We start from the raw sequence: 17,521 nt of genomic DNA, 5'->3' as shown, positions 1-17,521 counted from the left end.
CTGCTTGCATGTGATGTTTGTGGGACAGAGTAAGAGTCTGGTGATGGGTACCTCTTTTCCCCTCCTTTTTACGTGTCTGGTTATGGTAGGGAACCAGAGCAAGTCAGCGACATCTCCGAAATCACGATCTGCTTTTGAAATTTGCCTGAGCATCTGTCTGTGTTATCTTCTCTGGGAATTTGGCTTATCCGGTGTCTTTCCTTCCTCCTCTCTCTCTCTCTCTCTCTCTTTCTCCCCCCGTGTTTTTCCTCTGTAGACAGCAGGTGTTAACACAACGGATAAGGAGCTAGAAATTCTATACTTGCACAATGTTACTTTTGATGACGCTGGGGAATATACTTGTCTTGCTGGGAATTCTATTGGGTATACGCACCATTCTGCTTGGCTGACGATATTACCAGGTACTTCCGCTCTGATGCTTTTTTCATTTTTTCCATCTTGATGGAGTTCTCTGTGACAGCTTGAGAAATGCAAGCTCTTGAGCTTCTGTAAATGTGGCAGTTGAGTTTTTCCCAGTCTTCCTATACTTGAAAAATCAAGTTCGCTGTTCTTGACGCTTGCAACTCGAGATCCAGGTGGCAGGAAATAGTTTATTTCTCAATCCAGTCCAGAGCCTGTGTCCTAGGGAATGGGTAGTCTGCCTAAGTAGTCTCCAGTGACAACCATTTGGCATGATTCAGACTTCAACACCTCAGTGGATGCACTGTTGTGGATTTAGGGATGCTCGTTATACACACTATAGATCAGTGGTGGCGAACCTTTGGCACTCCAGATGTTATGGACTACAATTCCCATCAGCCCCTGCCAGCATGGCCAATTGACCATGCTGGCAGGTGCTGATGGGAATTGTAGTCCATAACATCTGGAGTGCCAAAGGTTCACCACCACTGATCTACTGGAGTGCCAAAGGTTCTGGAGTGCCAAAGGTTCACCACCACGGCTATAGATCAAATCAAGGGTTACCTTCTTCTGTTCTCAGGCTGTGTACAGCTTAGAGAGCCGTAACCCTTCATTGTCAGTAAATTGTGTGGTTTTCACTTTTCTGAATTGAGTTGAAAGTGCTCCTTCGGGCGGTTTCATTTTTAGTTTAAGAAACTCCCAGGCAAACATTCCACACCAGGCTCAGAATACCTCTTGGGTTCGACAACCTGCCTCCTGTAAGTGTGACACGTCCCCTGGATATAAGGGGCTGGTGCTTTCAACATCCTCGGACTTTTGTTGGGCGAGGATGTTGGTACCCTGTGTAAAATGCACATCCATGGGAGTTCGTTCTCCATGTTAACTTTGCCTGTGCAGGCACCGCAGCGTTTATAGGGTATTCTTTCATTCCACCTTCAACAGTCCCAGCATGTGAAACAGACAGGAAGGAAGGAAGGAAGGAAGGAAGGAAGGAAGGAAGGAAGGAAGGAAGGAAGGAAGGAAGGAAGGAAGGAAGGAAGGAAGGAAGGAAGGAAGGAAGGAAGGAAGGAAGGAAGGAAGGAGGGGGCGGGGAAGGAGGCGTGCTCGTCGCATCCCAAGTGCAACTTGCCGTTGTTGCCGTTGCTGCCGCTGTCTATCCTGCCCACTTGGCTGAAGGCGGGGCTTAGGGAGGCGGGGCCGAATGGCTCTTTGGGTGCTAAAAGTTGCCGACCCTTGCCTTAGCAGAATTGGGCCTGATTGGCACATTGTATTGTACTCTTTAAGAGGACATGACTCTGTGTGGAAGACCTGGGGGCCAATTTAAACAACTCTCCCACAATTGGTCTGAGCCATAAAAAGTGTCATAATTGCAATTTGCAAAGGTCTGGTAGCTGGACACTGTATTTCTGTGTTCCCTTTGACCACTGAGGGAGACCAGTTGGCCCCAAAGCGCCTGTTTTGAAGAGTCCAAAAATGTTCCCTTGGACCTTTCTGGGTATTCAAATTGTGATATTATATGTATGAGGGAGGCTATTGTGGGCCTTTCACAAGTATAGATGATTTTAATTTGTAATAAATACACAGGTGTTTTTGATATTTAGCAGTTTTCTATTTAGTGGCCCCTTGGACAATTTCTTAACCTTTTAGGTCACAGGTGTCAAACTTGCAGCCCTCCTGATGTTATGGACTACAGTTCCCATCATCCCCTGCCATCGTCGTGCTGGCAGGGGATGATGGGAACGGTAGTCCATTACATCTTGAGGGCCGCGAGTTTGACACCTGTGTTTTAGGTAATGTTCTGGCACCTGAGCCAGAACTGACATCCGAGTATTCTGAGATGGGGCAGTTGCCAGGGCCCAGGTCTTCTGGTAAAGACCATGCTGTGTGTGTCCCCCCCCCCCCCCCGCACACACACTCACACTCATTCGCCAGCACTCCACTGTGCCCCCAGTGATGCTCGCTGTGCAGCGCCTCTGGGGGAGAGTACTGTGGGCGTTGGAGAGCACGCACAGTGGGACAGCTCACAAGAACACAGAGGATGGATATATAGGCAGTTTAAAGGCTTGAGGGTGGGCTAGAGGGGAGAAGGGCATGTGTAGGAGCCTAGTGGGGGGAGGACGAGGGGAGGGGGACTCCTTTCCCCCCAAAGCCTGGAACTGGCCCTGGTCCAAGACAGTTATATAATTTACGAAGACTTCGCCCCCTTTTTTGCTCCTAATGTAGCTGTGTTCCTCCACAGCAGAAGAGCGCATGGCCGTGGATGACTCCGCCTCCCTTTACGCTGGCATCCTGAGCTATGGGACTGGTTTTGTCCTTTTCATACTGGTGGCAGCGGTGGTGATTATTTATCGGATTAAGCGGCCCACCAAAAAAGCCATGAACGCCACCACCATTCAGAAAGTCTCCAAATTCCCGCTCAAGAGACAGGTAACAGAAAGTAGATACAAGATTCTTACTCTCCTTATTCCCTTGGCTATCTCATTGCGAGGTCTGGAAATTTAGGCCCACAGACGTCTTGAGTATTTTTTTCCCCCCTCTACTGATTGTGAAGAAAATGGTCCGATGGGCAGCTTTTGCTAAAAATCACGTCAAGGAATATGCAGACCACAGTCTTCACTGCCTGGCCATTTAGAATGTTACATTTATCCTTGGATTGTCTTCTTGTGAAACTTGTTAACTCCAATGTGCGTGCTTGCATGCGTGCTTGCATGCGTGCTTGCATGCGTGCTTGCTTTGTTTGTTTGTTTGTTTGTTTGTTTGTTTATTTGTTTGTTTATTTATTTATTTATGGGTTTTGTATATCGCCCTACCCCCGGAGGGCTCTGGGCAGTGCACAGCATAATTTCCTCATACAACATATACAAACAAAACCTCATTAAAATTAGATTAAAACTCAGCAGTAATTAATAAAGATGGCGTCAGCGATAAACCCCAATTAAAACCCTCCCAGAGAGAGGAGGGGAAACAAAACAGGAAAGTGAGTCCCCTAGATGACAAAGGAACTCCAAGTCGGAGGAATAAAAGGGAGGGATACCCAATGCAGGATACCCAACAATGTTCCCTGTTGGCTGCGCAGACGCCATATTGGTGCTGCACAGATTGGGCAGCTGACCAGCGGGGGGACTTCTTGCAGGTGGCAAACTTCTGCTCAGTTGTAGGAAACTTCCGCGCAGAGGTAGGGAATAGTTAGAGGGACTATTTGTCCCCAACCTTTCTGATCCTGTGGGCACGGCTGTAATTCGGACATGGGGTGTTGGGCGCAGCCACAAGATGTTTGCCACAAAATGGCTGCTTCAAGCCCATCTCAAAATGACTGCTGCTGCTTATCTTTAGTCTTCAGTCACTCCATGATCCTTGGATAAAAATGCATACTCATTCAGTGAAATGAACACAAACACAGGCAATGGAACAGTTTTGTGGAAATAAATTTTGTGACTCCTGTATACGTAAAATATGGATAAGAAAGTTTATCATTTAGATGTAACTCCCACCTCCCCTGGAGTCTGTGCCTCCCCTGAGGGAGGGGTACCCCCTAGATCAGTGGTCTGCAACCTGCGGCTCTCCAGATGTTAATGGACTACACATTCCATCAGCCCCTGTCAGCATGGCCAATTGGGGCTGATGGGATTTGTAGTCCATGAACATCTGGAGAGCTGCAGGTTGCAGACCCCTGCCCTAGATTAAGAACCCCATCTCTAGAATCTCTTGGCAGCTGGAATACTAAAGCTATTTTGCATCTTGGCTTTGAATTTAAAAAAAGTAATTATTGCTACTGTTACTCTTTCTTATTTTAATGTGTTCATTTCTGCTCTTTGTATGTGGGTTTTATGCCAATCTTATTAATAATTGTAATTTTTTTTCTTTCTGCTTTGTTTCTGGAATCGCGTAGCAATCAGGTAATGTCTAAAGGACTTAAATTAGAATGGCTTTTCTGGTATTCCGTTTCTCATAGTGATGGAGCCGTTCCTTTCATCATCTTTGTCCGGGAACCCTTTGCTGGATTCTCTGGTTGTGTTATCTGCCCATTAAACCTATATTTCAAATTCTGCCCTCTGCAAGATCAATCATGCAGCTGAAATTGGTTGCTGTGCTGGTTTAAACCAAACCATTTGGGGAGGAAGAAACTTCCTTTTTAGTTTCTGTGTTTAAGAATCTGTATCTTCAGCAAATTCCCTTCCGCCAGTTCTTTTTCATGACTGACCTTAGAAGCTGGTGGCAATAACGCTTCGTTTGTTCTATTCAAGCAGGTGTCTTTGGAATCTAATTCTTCCATGAATTCCAACACTCCACTGGTCAGGGTCGCCCGTCTGTCCTCCAGTGATGGTCCAATGCTGGCTCACGTTTCCGAGCTCGAGCTGCCCGCTGACCCCAAGTGGGAGCTGGCGAGATCACGGTAAGCGACGTGCGCAGCAAAAATATTCTGAGCTGAGCAGACTCCGGGTTGTCCACGGCATGTCGGCAAGTGGGTGTTGACGTCTGCCTTCTGTCTCTCTTTTCAGCCTGACGCTCGGGAAGCCCCTGGGTGAAGGCTGCTTTGGTCAAGTTGTGATGGCAGAAGCTGTTGGGATCGATAAGGAGAAATCAAACAAACCAGTAACCGTAGCTGTCAAGATGCTTAAAGGTGACAACGGCTTCTACTCTTCTTGTCCCGCATCCTTTCTCACGCAGTGGCCACCCTCCTCCTCTAAAAGCTCAACAACAAGGCATAGAGCAGTGGTGGCGAACCTTTGGCACTCCAGATGTTATGGACTACAATTCCCATCTGGCCTGCCGCGCATTTTCGGCCACCTCGGGCCATGCGGGAAGGGGCTGACGGGAATCTGTAGTCCATAATGATCTGGAGTGCCAAAGGTCACCCCCCCCCCCCCCCACCCCCCCCCCCCCCCACCCCCCCCCCCCCCCACCCCCCCCCCCCCCCACCCCCCCCCCCCCCCACCCCCCCCCCCCCCCACCCCCCCCCCCCCCCACCCCCCCCCCCCCCCACCCCCCCCCCCCCCCACCCCCCCCCCCCCCCACCCCCCCCCCCCCCCACCCCCCCCCCCCCCCACCCCCCCCCCCCCCCACCCCCCCCCCCCCCCACCCCCCCCCCCCCCCACCCCCCCCCCCCCCCACCCCCCCCCCCCCCCACCCCCCCCCCCCCCCACCCCCCCCCCCCCCCACCCCCCCCCCCCCCCACCCCCCCCCCCCCCCACCCCCCCCCCCCCCCACCCCCCCCCCCCCCCACCCCCCCCCCCCCCCACCCCCCCCCCCCCCCACCCCCCCCCCCCCCCACCCCCCCCCCCCCCCACCCCCCCCCCCCCCCACCCCCCCCCCCCCCCACCCCCCCCCCCCCCCACCCCCCCCCCCCCCCACCCCCCCCCCCCCCCACCCCCCCCCCCCCCCACCCCCCCCCCCCCCCACCCCCCCCCCCCCCCACCCCCCCCCCCCCCCACCCCCCCCCCCCCCCACCCCCCCCCCCCCCCACCCCCCCCCCCCCCCACCCCCCCCCCCCCCCACCCCCCCCCCCCCCCACCCCCCCCCCCCCCCACCCCCCCCCCCCCCCACCCCCCCCCCCCCCCACCCCCCCCCCCCCCCACCCCCCCCCCCCCCCACCCCCCCCCCCCCCCACCCCCCCCCCCCCCCACCCCCCCCCCCCCCCACCCCCCCCCCCCCCCACCCCCCCCCCCCCCCACCCCCCCCCCCCCCCACCCCCCCCCCCCCCCACCCCCCCCCCCCCCCACCCCCCCCCCCCCCCACCCCCCCCCCCCCCCACCCCCCCCCCCCCCCACCCCCCCCCCCCCCCACCCCCCCCCCCCCCCACCCCCCCCCCCCCCCACCCCCCCCCCCCCCCACCCCCCCCCCCCCCCACCCCCCCCCCCCCCCACCCCCCCCCCCCCCCACCCCCCCCCCCCCCCACCCCCCCCCCCCCCCACCCCCCCCCCCCCCCACCCCCCCCCCCCCCCACCCCCCCCCCCCCCCACCCCCCCCCCCCCCCACCCCCCCCCCCCCCCACCCCCCCCCCCCCCCACCCCCCCCCCCCCCCACCCCCCCCCCCCCCCACCCCCCCCCCCCCCCACCCCCCCCCCCCCCCACCCCCCCCCCCCCCCACCCCCCCCCCCCCCCACCCCCCCCCCCCCCCACCCCCCCCCCCCCCCACCCCCCCCCCCCCCCACCCCCCCCCCCCCCCACCCCCCCCCCCCCCCACCCCCCCCCCCCCCCACCCCCCCCCCCCCCCACCCCCCCCCCCCCCCACCCCCCCCCCCCCCCACCCCCCCCCCCCCCCACCCCCCCCCCCCCCCACCCCCCCCCCCCCCCACCCCCCCCCCCCCCCACCCCCCCCCCCCCCCACCCCCCCCCCCCCCCACCCCCCCCCCCCCCCACCCCCCCCCCCCCCCACCCCCCCCCCCCCCCACCCCCCCCCCCCCCCACCCCCCCCCCCCCCCACCCCCCCCCCCCCCCACCCCCCCCCCCCCCCACCCCCCCCCCCCCCCACCCCCCCCCCCCCCCACCCCCCCCCCCCCCCACCCCCCCCCCCCCCCACCCCCCCCCCCCCCCACCCCCCCCCCCCCCCACCCCCCCCCCCCCCCACCCCCCCCCCCCCCCACCCCCCCCCCCCCCCACCCCCCCCCCCCCCCACCCCCCCCCCCCCCCACCCCCCCCCCCCCCCACCCCCCCCCCCCCCCACCCCCCCCCCCCCCCACCCCCCCCCCCCCCCACCCCCCCCCCCCCCCACCCCCCCCCCCCCCCACCCCCCCCCCCCCCCACCCCCCCCCCCCCCCACCCCCCCCCCCCCCCACCCCCCCCCCCCCCCACCCCCCCCCCCCCCCACCCCCCCCCCCCCCCACCCCCCCCCCCCCCCACCCCCCCCCCCCCCCACCCCCCCCCCCCCCCACCCCCCCCCCCCCCCACCCCCCCCCCCCCCCACCCCCCCCCCCCCCCACCCCCCCCCCCCCCCACCCCCCCCCCCCCCCACCCCCCCCCCCCCCCACCCCCCCCCCCCCCCACCCCCCCCCCCCCCCACCCCCCCCCCCCCCCACCCCCCCCCCCCCCCACCCCCCCCCCCCCCCACCCCCCCCCCCCCCCACCCCCCCCCCCCCCCACCCCCCCCCCCCCCCACCCCCCCCCCCCCCCACCCCCCCCCCCCCCCACCCCCCCCCCCCCCCACCCCCCCCCCCCCCCACCCCCCCCCCCCCCCACCCCCCCCCCCCCCCACCCCCCCCCCCCCCCACCCCCCCCCCCCCCCACCCCCCCCCCCCCCCACCCCCCCCCCCCCCCACCCCCCCCCCCCCCCACCCCCCCCCCCCCCCACCCCCCCCCCCCCCCACCCCCCCCCCCCCCCACCCCCCCCCCCCCCCACCCCCCCCCCCCCCCACCCCCCCCCCCCCCCACCCCCCCCCCCCCCCACCCCCCCCCCCCCCCACCCCCCCCCCCCCCCACCCCCCCCCCCCCCCACCCCCCCCCCCCCCCACCCCCCCCCCCCCCCACCCCCCCCCCCCCCCACCCCCCCCCCCCCCCACCCCCCCCCCCCCCCACCCCCCCCCCCCCCCACCCCCCCCCCCCCCCACCCCCCCCCCCCCCCACCCCCCCCCCCCCCCACCCCCCCCCCCCCCCACCCCCCCCCCCCCCCACCCCCCCCCCCCCCCACCCCCCCCCCCCCCCACCCCCCCCCCCCCCCACCCCCCCCCCCCCCCACCCCCCCCCCCCCCCACCCCCCCCCCCCCCCACCCCCCCCCCCCCCCACCCCCCCCCCCCCCCACCCCCCCCCCCCCCCACCCCCCCCCCCCCCCACCCCCCCCCCCCCCCACCCCCCCCCCCCCCCACCCCCCCCCCCCCCCACCCCCCCCCCCCCCCACCCCCCCCCCCCCCCACCCCCCCCCCCCCCCACCCCCCCCCCCCCCCACCCCCCCCCCCCCCCACCCCCCCCCCCCCCCACCCCCCCCCCCCCCCACCCCCCCCCCCCCCCACCCCCCCCCCCCCCCACCCCCCCCCCCCCCCACCCCCCCCCCCCCCCACCCCCCCCCCCCCCCACCCCCCCCCCCCCCCACCCCCCCCCCCCCCCACCCCCCCCCCCCCCCACCCCCCCCCCCCCCCACCCCCCCCCCCCCCCACCCCCCCCCCCCCCCACCCCCCCCCCCCCCCACCCCCCCCCCCCCCCACCCCCCCCCCCCCCCACCCCCCCCCCCCCCCACCCCCCCCCCCCCCCACCCCCCCCCCCCCCCACCCCCCCCCCCCCCCACCCCCCCCCCCCCCCACCCCCCCCCCCCCCCAACCCCCCGCCCCCCCACCCCCCCCCCCCCCCACACGCCCCCCCCCCCACCCCCCCCCCCCCCCACCCCCCCCCCCGCCCCCCTATTTTCAACCCCCCCCCCCCCCCCCCCCCCCCCCCCCCACCCCCAACCCCCCCCCCCCCCCCCCCCCCCCCCCCACCCCCCCCGAGGGCGGCCCCCGCCCCCCCCCCCGGCCCCCCCCCCCCCCCCCCCCCCCCCCCCCCCCCCCCCCCCCCCCCCCGCCCGCCGCGCGCCCCCCCCCCCCCCCCCCCACCCCCCCCCACCCCCCCCCCCCCCCCGGGGGGCCCCCCCCACCCCCCCGCCCCCCCCCACCCCCCCCCCCCCCCACCCCCCCCCCCCCCCACCCCCCCCCCCCCCCACCCCCCCCCCCCCCCACCCCCCCCCCCCCCCACCCCCCCCCCCCCCCACCCCCCCCCCCCCCCACCCCCCCCCCCCCCCACCCCCCCCCCCCCCCACCCCCCCCCCCCCCCACCCCCCCCCCCCCCCACCCCCCCCCCCCCCCACCCCCCCCCCCCCCCACCCCCCCCCCCCCCCACCCCCCCCCCCCCCCACCCCCCCCCCCCCCCACCCCCCCCCCCCCCCACCCCCCCCCCCCCCCACCCCCCCCCCCCCCCACCCCCCCCCCCCCCCACCCCCCCCCCCCCCCACCCCCCCCCCCCCCCACCCCCCCCCCCCCCCACCCCCCCCCCCCCCCACCCCCCCCCCCCCCCACCCCCCCCCCCCCCCACCCCCCCCCCCCCCCACCCCCCCCCCCCCCCACCCCCCCCCCCCCCCACCCCCCCCCCCCCCCACCCCCCCCCCCCCCCACCCCCCCCCCCCCCCACCCCCCCCCCCCCCCACCCCCCCCCCCCCCCACCCCCCCCCCCCCCCACCCCCCCCCCCCCCCACCCCCCCCCCCCCCCACCCCCCCCCCCCCCCACCCCCCCCCCCCCCCACCCCCCCCCCCCCCCACCCCCCCCCCCCCCCACCCCCCCCCCCCCCCACCCCCCCCCCCCCCCACCCCCCCCCCCCCCCACCCCCCCCCCCCCCCACCCCCCCCCCCCCCCACCCCCCCCCCCCCCCACCCCCCCCCCCCCCCACCCCCCCCCCCCCCCACCCCCCCCCCCCCCCACCCCCCCCCCCCCCCACCCCCCCCCCCCCCCACCCCCCCCCCCCCCCACCCCCCCCCCCCCCCACCCCCCCCCCCCCCCACCCCCCCCCCCCCCCACCCCCCCCCCCCCCCACCCCCCCCCCCCCCCACCCCCCCCCCCCCCCACCCCCCCCCCCCCCCACCCCCCCCCCCCCCCACCCCCCCCCCCCCCCACCCCCCCCCCCCCCCACCCCCCCCCCCCCCCACCCCCCCCCCCCCCCACCCCCCCCCCCCCCCACCCCCCCCCCCCCCCACCCCCCCCCCCCCCCACCCCCCCCCCCCCCCACCCCCCCCCCCCCCCACCCCCCCCCCCCCCCACCCCCCCCCCCCCCCACCCCCCCCCCCCCCCACCCCCCCCCCCCCCCACCCCCCCCCCCCCCCACCCCCCCCCCCCCCCACCCCCCCCCCCCCCCACCCCCCCCCCCCCCCACCCCCCCCCCCCCCCACCCCCCCCCCCCCCCACCCCCCCCCCCCCCCACCCCCCCCCCCCCCCACCCCCCCCCCCCCCCACCCCCCCCCCCCCCCACCCCCCCCCCCCCCCACCCCCCCCCCCCCCCACCCCCCCCCCCCCCCACCCCCCCCCCCCCCCACCCCCCCCCCCCCCCACCCCCCCCCCCCCCCACCCCCCCCCCCCCCCACCCCCCCCCCCCCCCACCCCCCCCCCCCCCCACCCCCCCCCCCCCCCACCCCCCCCCCCCCCCACCCCCCCCCCCCCCCACCCCCCCCCCCCCCCACCCCCCCCCCCCCCCACCCCCCCCCCCCCCCACCCCCCCCCCCCCCCACCCCCCCCCCCCCCCACCCCCCCCCCCCCCCACCCCCCCCCCCCCCCACCCCCCCCCCCCCCCACCCCCCCCCCCCCCCACCCCCCCCCCCCCCCACCCCCCCCCCCCCCCACCCCCCCCCCCCCCCACCCCCCCCCCCCCCCACCCCCCCCCCCCCCCACCCCCCCCCCCCCCCACCCCCCCCCCCCCCCACCCCCCCCCCCCCCCACCCCCCCCCCCCCCCACCCCCCCCCCCCCCCACCCCCCCCCCCCCCCACCCCCCCCCCCCCCCACCCCCCCCCCCCCCCACCCCCCCCCCCCCCCACCCCCCCCCCCCCCCACCCCCCCCCCCCCCCACCCCCCCCCCCCCCCACCCCCCCCCCCCCCCACCCCCCCCCCCCCCCACCCCCCCCCCCCCCCACCCCCCCCCCCCCCCACCCCCCCCCCCCCCCACCCCCCCCCCCCCCCACCCCCCCCCCCCCCCACCCCCCCCCCCCCCCACCCCCCCCCCCCCCCACCCCCCCCCCCCCCCACCCCCCCCCCCCCCCACCCCCCCCCCCCCCCACCCCCCCCCCCCCCCACCCCCCCCCCCCCCCACCCCCCCCCCCCCCCACCCCCCCCCCCCCCCACCCCCCCCCCCCCCCACCCCCCCCCCCCCCCACCCCCCCCCCCCCCCACCCCCCCCCCCCCCCACCCCCCCCCCCCCCCACCCCCCCCCCCCCCCACCCCCCCCCCCCCCCACCCCCCCCCCCCCCCACCCCCCCCCCCCCCCACCCCCCCCCCCCCCCACCCCCCCCCCCCCCCACCCCCCCCCCCCCCCACCCCCCCCCCCCCCCACCCCCCCCCCCCCCCACCCCCCCCCCCCCCCACCCCCCCCCCCCCCCACCCCCCCCCCCCCCCACCCCCCCCCCCCCCCACCCCCCCCCCCCCCCACCCCCCCCCCCCCCCACCCCCCCCCCCCCCCACCCCCCCCCCCCCCCACCCCCCCCCCCCCCCACCCCCCCCCCCCCCCACCCCCCCCCCCCCCCACCCCCCCCCCCCCCCACCCCCCCCCCCCCCCACCCCCCCCCCCCCCCACCCCCCCCCCCCCCCACCCCCCCCCCCCCCCACCCCCCCCCCCCCCCACCCCCCCCCCCCCCCACCCCCCCCCCCCCCCACCCCCCCCCCCCCCCACCCCCCCCCCCCCCCACCCCCCCCCCCCCCCACCCCCCCCCCCCCCCACCCCCCCCCCCCCCCACCCCCCCCCCCCCCCACCCCCCCCCCCCCCCACCCCCCCCCCCCCCCACCCCCCCCCCCCCCCACCCCCCCCCCCCCCCACCCCCCCCCCCCCCCACCCCCCCCCCCCCCCACCCCCCCCCCCCCCCACCCCCCCCCCCCCCCACCCCCCCCCCCCCCCACCCCCCCCCCCCCCCACCCCCCCCCCCCCCCACCCCCCCCCCCCCCCACCCCCCCCCCCCCCCACCCCCCCCCCCCCCCACCCCCCCCCCCCCCCACCCCCCCCCCCCCCCACCCCCCCCCCCCCCCACCCCCCCCCCCCCCCACCCCCCCCCCCCCCCACCCCCCCCCCCCCCCACCCCCCCCCCCCCCCACCCCCCCCCCCCCCCACCCCCCCCCCCCCCCACCCCCCCCCCCCCCCACCCCCCCCCCCCCCCACCCCCCCCCCCCCCCACCCCCCCCCCCCCCCACCCCCCCCCCCCCCCACCCCCCCCCCCCCCCACCCCCCCCCCCCCCCACCCCCCCCCCCCCCCACCCCCCCCCCCCCCCACCCCCCCCCCCCCCCACCCCCCCCCCCCCCCACCCCCCCCCCCCCCCACCCCCCCCCCCCCCCACCCCCCCCCCCCCCCACCCCCCCCCCCCCCCACCCCCCCCCCCCCCCACCCCCCCCCCCCCCCACCCCCCCCCCCCCCCACCCCCCCCCCCCCCCACCCCCCCCCCCCCCCACCCCCCCCCCCCCCCACCCCCCCCCCCCCCCACCCCCCCCCCCCCCCACCCCCCCCCCCCCCCACCCCCCCCCCCCCCCACCCCCCCCCCCCCCCACCCCCCCCCCCCCCCACCCCCCCCCCCCCCCACCCCCCCCCCCCCCCACCCCCCCCCCCCCCCACCCCCCCCCCCCCCCACCCCCCCCCCCCCCCACCCCCCCCCCCCCCCACCCCCCCCCCCCCCCACCCCCCCCCCCCCCCACCCCCCCCCCCCCCCACCCCCCCCCCCCCCCACCCCCCCCCCCCCCCACCCCCCCCCCCCCCCACCCCCCCCCCCCCCCACCCCCCCCCCCCCCCACCCCCCCCCCCCCCCACCCCCCCCCCCCCCCACCCCCCCCCCCCCCCACCCCCCCCCCCCCCCACCCCCCCCCCCCCCCACCCCCCCCCCCCCCCACCCCCCCCCCCCCCCACCCCCCCCCCCCCCCACCCCCCCCCCCCCCCACCCCCCCCCCCCCCCACCCCCCCCCCCCCCCACCCCCCCCCCCCCCCACCCCCCCCCCCCCCCACCCCCCCCCCCCCCCACCCCCCCCCCCCCCCACCCCCCCCCCCCCCCACCCCCCCCCCCCCCCACCCCCCCCCCCCCCCACCCCCCCCCCCCCCCACCCCCCCCCCCCCCCACCCCCCCCCCCCCCCACCCCCCCCCCCCCCCACCCCCCCCCCCCCCCACCCCCCCCCCCCCCCACCCCCCCCCCCCCCCACCCCCCCCCCCCCCCACCCCCCCCCCCCCCCACCCCCCCCCCCCCCCACCCCCCCCCCCCCCCACCCCCCCCCCCCCCCACCCCCCCCCCCCCCCACCCCCCCCCCCCCCCACCCCCCCCCCCCCCCACCCCCCCCCCCCCCCACCCCCCCCCCCCCCCACCCCCCCCCCCCCCCACCCCCCCCCCCCCCCACCCCCCCCCCCCCCCACCCCCCCCCCCCCCCACCCCCCCCCCCCCCCACCCCCCCCCCCCCCCACCCCCCCCCCCCCCCACCCCCCCCCCCCCCCACCCCCCCCCCCCCCCACCCCCCCCCCCCCCCACCCCCCCCCCCCCCCACCCCCCCCCCCCCCCACCCCCCCCCCCCCCCACCCCCCCCCCCCCCCACCCCCCCCCCCCCCCACCCCCCCCCCCCCCCACCCCCCCCCCCCCCCACCCCCCCCCCCCCCCACCCCCCCCCCCCCCCACCCCCCCCCCCCCCCACCCCCCCCCCCCCCCACCCCCCCCCCCCCCCACCCCCCCCCCCCCCCACCCCCCCCCCCCCCCACCCCCCCCCCCCCCCACCCCCCCCCCCCCCCACCCCCCCCCCCCCCCACCCCCCCCCCCCCCCACCCCCCCCCCCCCCCACCCCCCCCCCCCCCCACCCCCCCCCCCCCCCACCCCCCCCCCCCCCCACCCCCCCCCCCCCCCACCCCCCCCCCCCCCCACCCCCCCCCCCCCCCACCCCCCCCCCCCCCCACCCCCCCCCCCCCCCACCCCCCCCCCCCCCCACCCCCCCCCCCCCCCACCCCCCCCCCCCCCCACCCCCCCCCCCCCCCACCCCCCCCCCCCCCCACCCCCCCCCCCCCCCACCCCCCCCCCCCCCCACCCCCCCCCCCCCCCACCCCCCCCCCCCCCCACCCCCCCCCCCCCCCACCCCCCCCCCCCCCCACCCCCCCCCCCCCCCACCCCCCCCCCCCCCCACCCCCCCCCCCCCCCACCCCCCCCCCCCCCCACCCCCCCCCCCCCCCACCCCCCCCCCCCCCCACCCCCCCCCCCCCCCACCCCCCCCCCCCCCCACCCCCCCCCCCCCCCACCCCCCCCCCCCCCCACCCCCCCCCCCCCCCACCCCCCCCCCCCCCCACCCCCCCCCCCCCCCACCCCCCCCCCCCCCCACCCCCCCCCCCCCCCACCCCCCCCCCCCCCCACCCCCCCCCCCCCCCACCCCCCCCCCCCCCCACCCCCCCCCCCCCCCACCCCCCCCCCCCCCCACCCCCCCCCCCCCCCACCCCCCCCCCCCCCCACCCCCCCCCCCCCCCACCCCCCCCCCCCCCCACCCCCCCCCCCCCCCACCCCCCCCCCCCCCCACCCCCCCCCCCCCCCACCCCCCCCCCCCCCCACCCCCCCCCCCCCCCACCCCCCCCCCCCCCCACCCCCCCCCCCCCCCACCCCCCCCCCCCCCCACCCCCCCCCCCCCCCACCCCCCCCCCCCCCCACCCCCCCCCCCCCCCACCCCCCCCCCCCCCCACCCCCCCCCCCCCCCACCCCCCCCCCCCCCCACCCCCCCCCCCCCCCACCCCCCCCCCCCCCCACCCCCCCCCCCCCCCACCCCCCCCCCCCCCCACCCCCCCCCCCCCCCACCCCCCCCCCCCCCCACCCCCCCCCCCCCCCACCCCCCCCCCCCCCCACCCCCCCCCCCCCCCACCCCCCCCCCCCCCCACCCCCCCCCCCCCCCACCCCCCCCCCCCCCCACCCCCCCCCCCCCCCACCCCCCCCCCCCCCCACCCCCCCCCCCCCCCACCCCCCCCCCCCCCCACCCCCCCCCCCCCCCACCCCCCCCCCCCCCCACCCCCCCCCCCCCCCACCCCCCCCCCCCCCCACCCCCCCCCCCCCCCACCCCCCCCCCCCCCCACCCCCCCCCCCCCCCACCCCCCCCCCCCCCCACCCCCCCCCCCCCCCACCCCCCCCCCCCCCCACCCCCCCCCCCCCCCACCCCCCCCCCCCCCCACCCCCCCCCCCCCCCACCCCCCCCCCCCCCCACCCCCCCCCCCCCCCACCCCCCCCCCCCCCCACCCCCCCCCCCCCCCACCCCCCCCCCCCCCCACCCCCCCCCCCCCCCACCCCCCCCCCCCCCCACCCCCCCCCCCCCCCACCCCCCCCCCCCCCCACCCCCCCCCCCCCCCACCCCCCCCCCCCCCCACCCCCCCCCCCCCCCACCCCCCCCCCCCCCCACCCCCCCCCCCCCCCACCCCCCCCCCCCCCCACCCCCCCCCCCCCCCACCCCCCCCCCCCCCCACCCCCCCCCCCCCCCACCCCCCCCCCCCCCCACCCCCCCCCCCCCCCACCCCCCCCCCCCCCCACCCCCCCCCCCCCCCACCCCCCCCCCCCCCCACCCCCCCCCCCCCCCACCCCCCCCCCCCCCCACCCCCCCCCCCCCCCACCCCCCCCCCCCCCCACCCCCCCCCCCCCCCACCCCCCCCCCCCCCCACCCCCCCCCCCCCCCACCCCCCCCCCCCCCCACCCCCCCCCCCCCCCACCCCCCCCCCCCCCCACCCCCCCCCCCCCCCACCCCCCCCCCCCCCCACCCCCCCCCCCCCCCACCCCCCCCCCCCCCCACCCCCCCCCCCCCCCACCCCCCCCCCCCCCCACCCCCCCCCCCCCCCACCCCCCCCCCCCCCCACCCCCCCCCCCCCCCACCCCCCCCCCCCCCCACCCCCCCCCCCCCCCACCCCCCCCCCCCCCCACCCCCCCCCCCCCCCACCCCCCCCCCCCCCCACCCCCCCCCCCCCCCACCCCCCCCCCCCCCCACCCCCCCCCCCCCCCACCCCCCCCCCCCCCCACCCCCCCCCCCCCCCACCCCCCCCCCCCCCCACCCCCCCCCCCCCCCACCCCCCCCCCCCCCCACCCCCCCCCCCCCCCACCCCCCCCCCCCCCCACCCCCCCCCCCCCCCACCCCCCCCCCCCCCCACCCCCCCCCCCCCCCACCCCCCCCCCCCCCCACCCCCCCCCCCCCCCACCCCCCCCCCCCCCCACCCCCCCCCCCCCCCACCCCCCCCCCCCCCCACCCCCCCCCCCCCCCACCCCCCCCCCCCCCCACCCCCCCCCCCCCCCACCCCCCCCCCCCCCCACCCCCCCCCCCCCCCACCCCCCCCCCCCCCCACCCCCCCCCCCCCCCACCCCCCCCCCCCCCCACCCCCCCCCCCCCCCACCCCCCCCCCCCCCCACCCCCCCCCCCCCCCACCCCCCCCCCCCCCCACCCCCCCCCCCCCCCACCCCCCCCCCCCCCCACCCCCCCCCCCCCCCACCCCCCCCCCCCCCCACCCCCCCCCCCCCCCACCCCCCCCCCCCCCCACCCCCCCCCCCCCCCACCCCCCCCCCCCCCCACCCCCCCCCCCCCCCACCCCCCCCCCCCCCCACCCCCCCCCCCCCCCACCCCCCCCCCCCCCCACCCCCCCCCCCCCCCACCCCCCCCCCCCCCCACCCCCCCCCCCCCCCACCCCCCCCCCCCCCCACCCCCCCCCCCCCCCACCCCCCCCCCCCCCCACCCCCCCCCCCCCCCACCCCCCCCCCCCCCCACCCCCCCCCCCCCCCACCCCCCCCCCCCCCCACCCCCCCCCCCCCCCACCCCCCCCCCCCCCCACCCCCCCCCCCCCCCACCCCCCCCCCCCCCCACCCCCCCCCCCCCCCACCCCCCCCCCCCCCCACCCCCCCCCCCCCCCACCCCCCCCCCCCCCCACCCCCCCCCCCCCCCACCCCCCCCCCCCCCCACCCCCCCCCCCCCCCACCCCCCCCCCCCCCCACCCCCCCCCCCCCCCACCCCCCCCCCCCCCCACCCCCCCCCCCCCCCACCCCCCCCCCCCCCCACCCCCCCCCCCCCCCACCCCCCCCCCCCCCCACCCCCCCCCCCCCCCACCCCCCCCCCCCCCCACCCCCCCCCCCCCCCACCCCCCCCCCCCCCCACCCCCCCCCCCCCCCACCCCCCCCCCCCCCCACCCCCCCCCCCCCCCACCCCCCCCCCCCCCCACCCCCCCCCCCCCCCACCCCCCCCCCCCCCCACCCCCCCCCCCCCCCACCCCCCCCCCCCCCCACCCCCCCCCCCCCCCACCCCCCCCCCCCCCCACCCCCCCCCCCCCCCACCCCCCCCCCCCCCCACCCCCCCCCCCCCCCACCCCCCCCCCCCCCCACCCCCCCCCCCCCCCACCCCCCCCCCCCCCCACCCCCCCCCCCCCCCACCCCCCCCCCCCCCCACCCCCCCCCCCCCCCACCCCCCCCCCCCCCCACCCCCCCCCCCCCCCACCCCCCCCCCCCCCCA

General features: G+C 79.9%; 1 protein-coding gene across 1 annotated transcript in view; it reads left to right on the top strand.

Moving 5' to 3' along the window:
* LOC125437836 (fibroblast growth factor receptor 3-like) overlaps positions 1-17,521 on the top strand; it is a 116,190-nt gene that overhangs the window by 74,977 nt on the left and 23,692 nt on the right. The window contains exons 7-10 of the mRNA XM_048505849.1: positions 257-401; positions 2,639-2,826; positions 4,647-4,792; positions 4,899-5,066. Coding sequence (XP_048361806.1) covers positions 257-401; positions 2,639-2,826; positions 4,647-4,792; positions 4,899-5,066 — 647 coding nt within the window. The remainder of the gene's footprint in view (positions 1-256; positions 402-2,638; positions 2,827-4,646; positions 4,793-4,898; positions 5,067-17,521) is intronic.

The sequence above is a fragment of the Sphaerodactylus townsendi genome, linkage group LG08 (genome assembly GCF_021028975.2).
Source record: "Sphaerodactylus townsendi isolate TG3544 linkage group LG08, MPM_Stown_v2.3, whole genome shotgun sequence".
NCBI classification, from domain to species: Eukaryota; Metazoa; Chordata; class Lepidosauria; order Squamata; family Sphaerodactylidae; genus Sphaerodactylus; species Sphaerodactylus townsendi.
The sequence above is the reverse complement of the archived record's forward strand: the minus strand, read 5'-3'. Positions and strand labels throughout refer to the sequence as shown.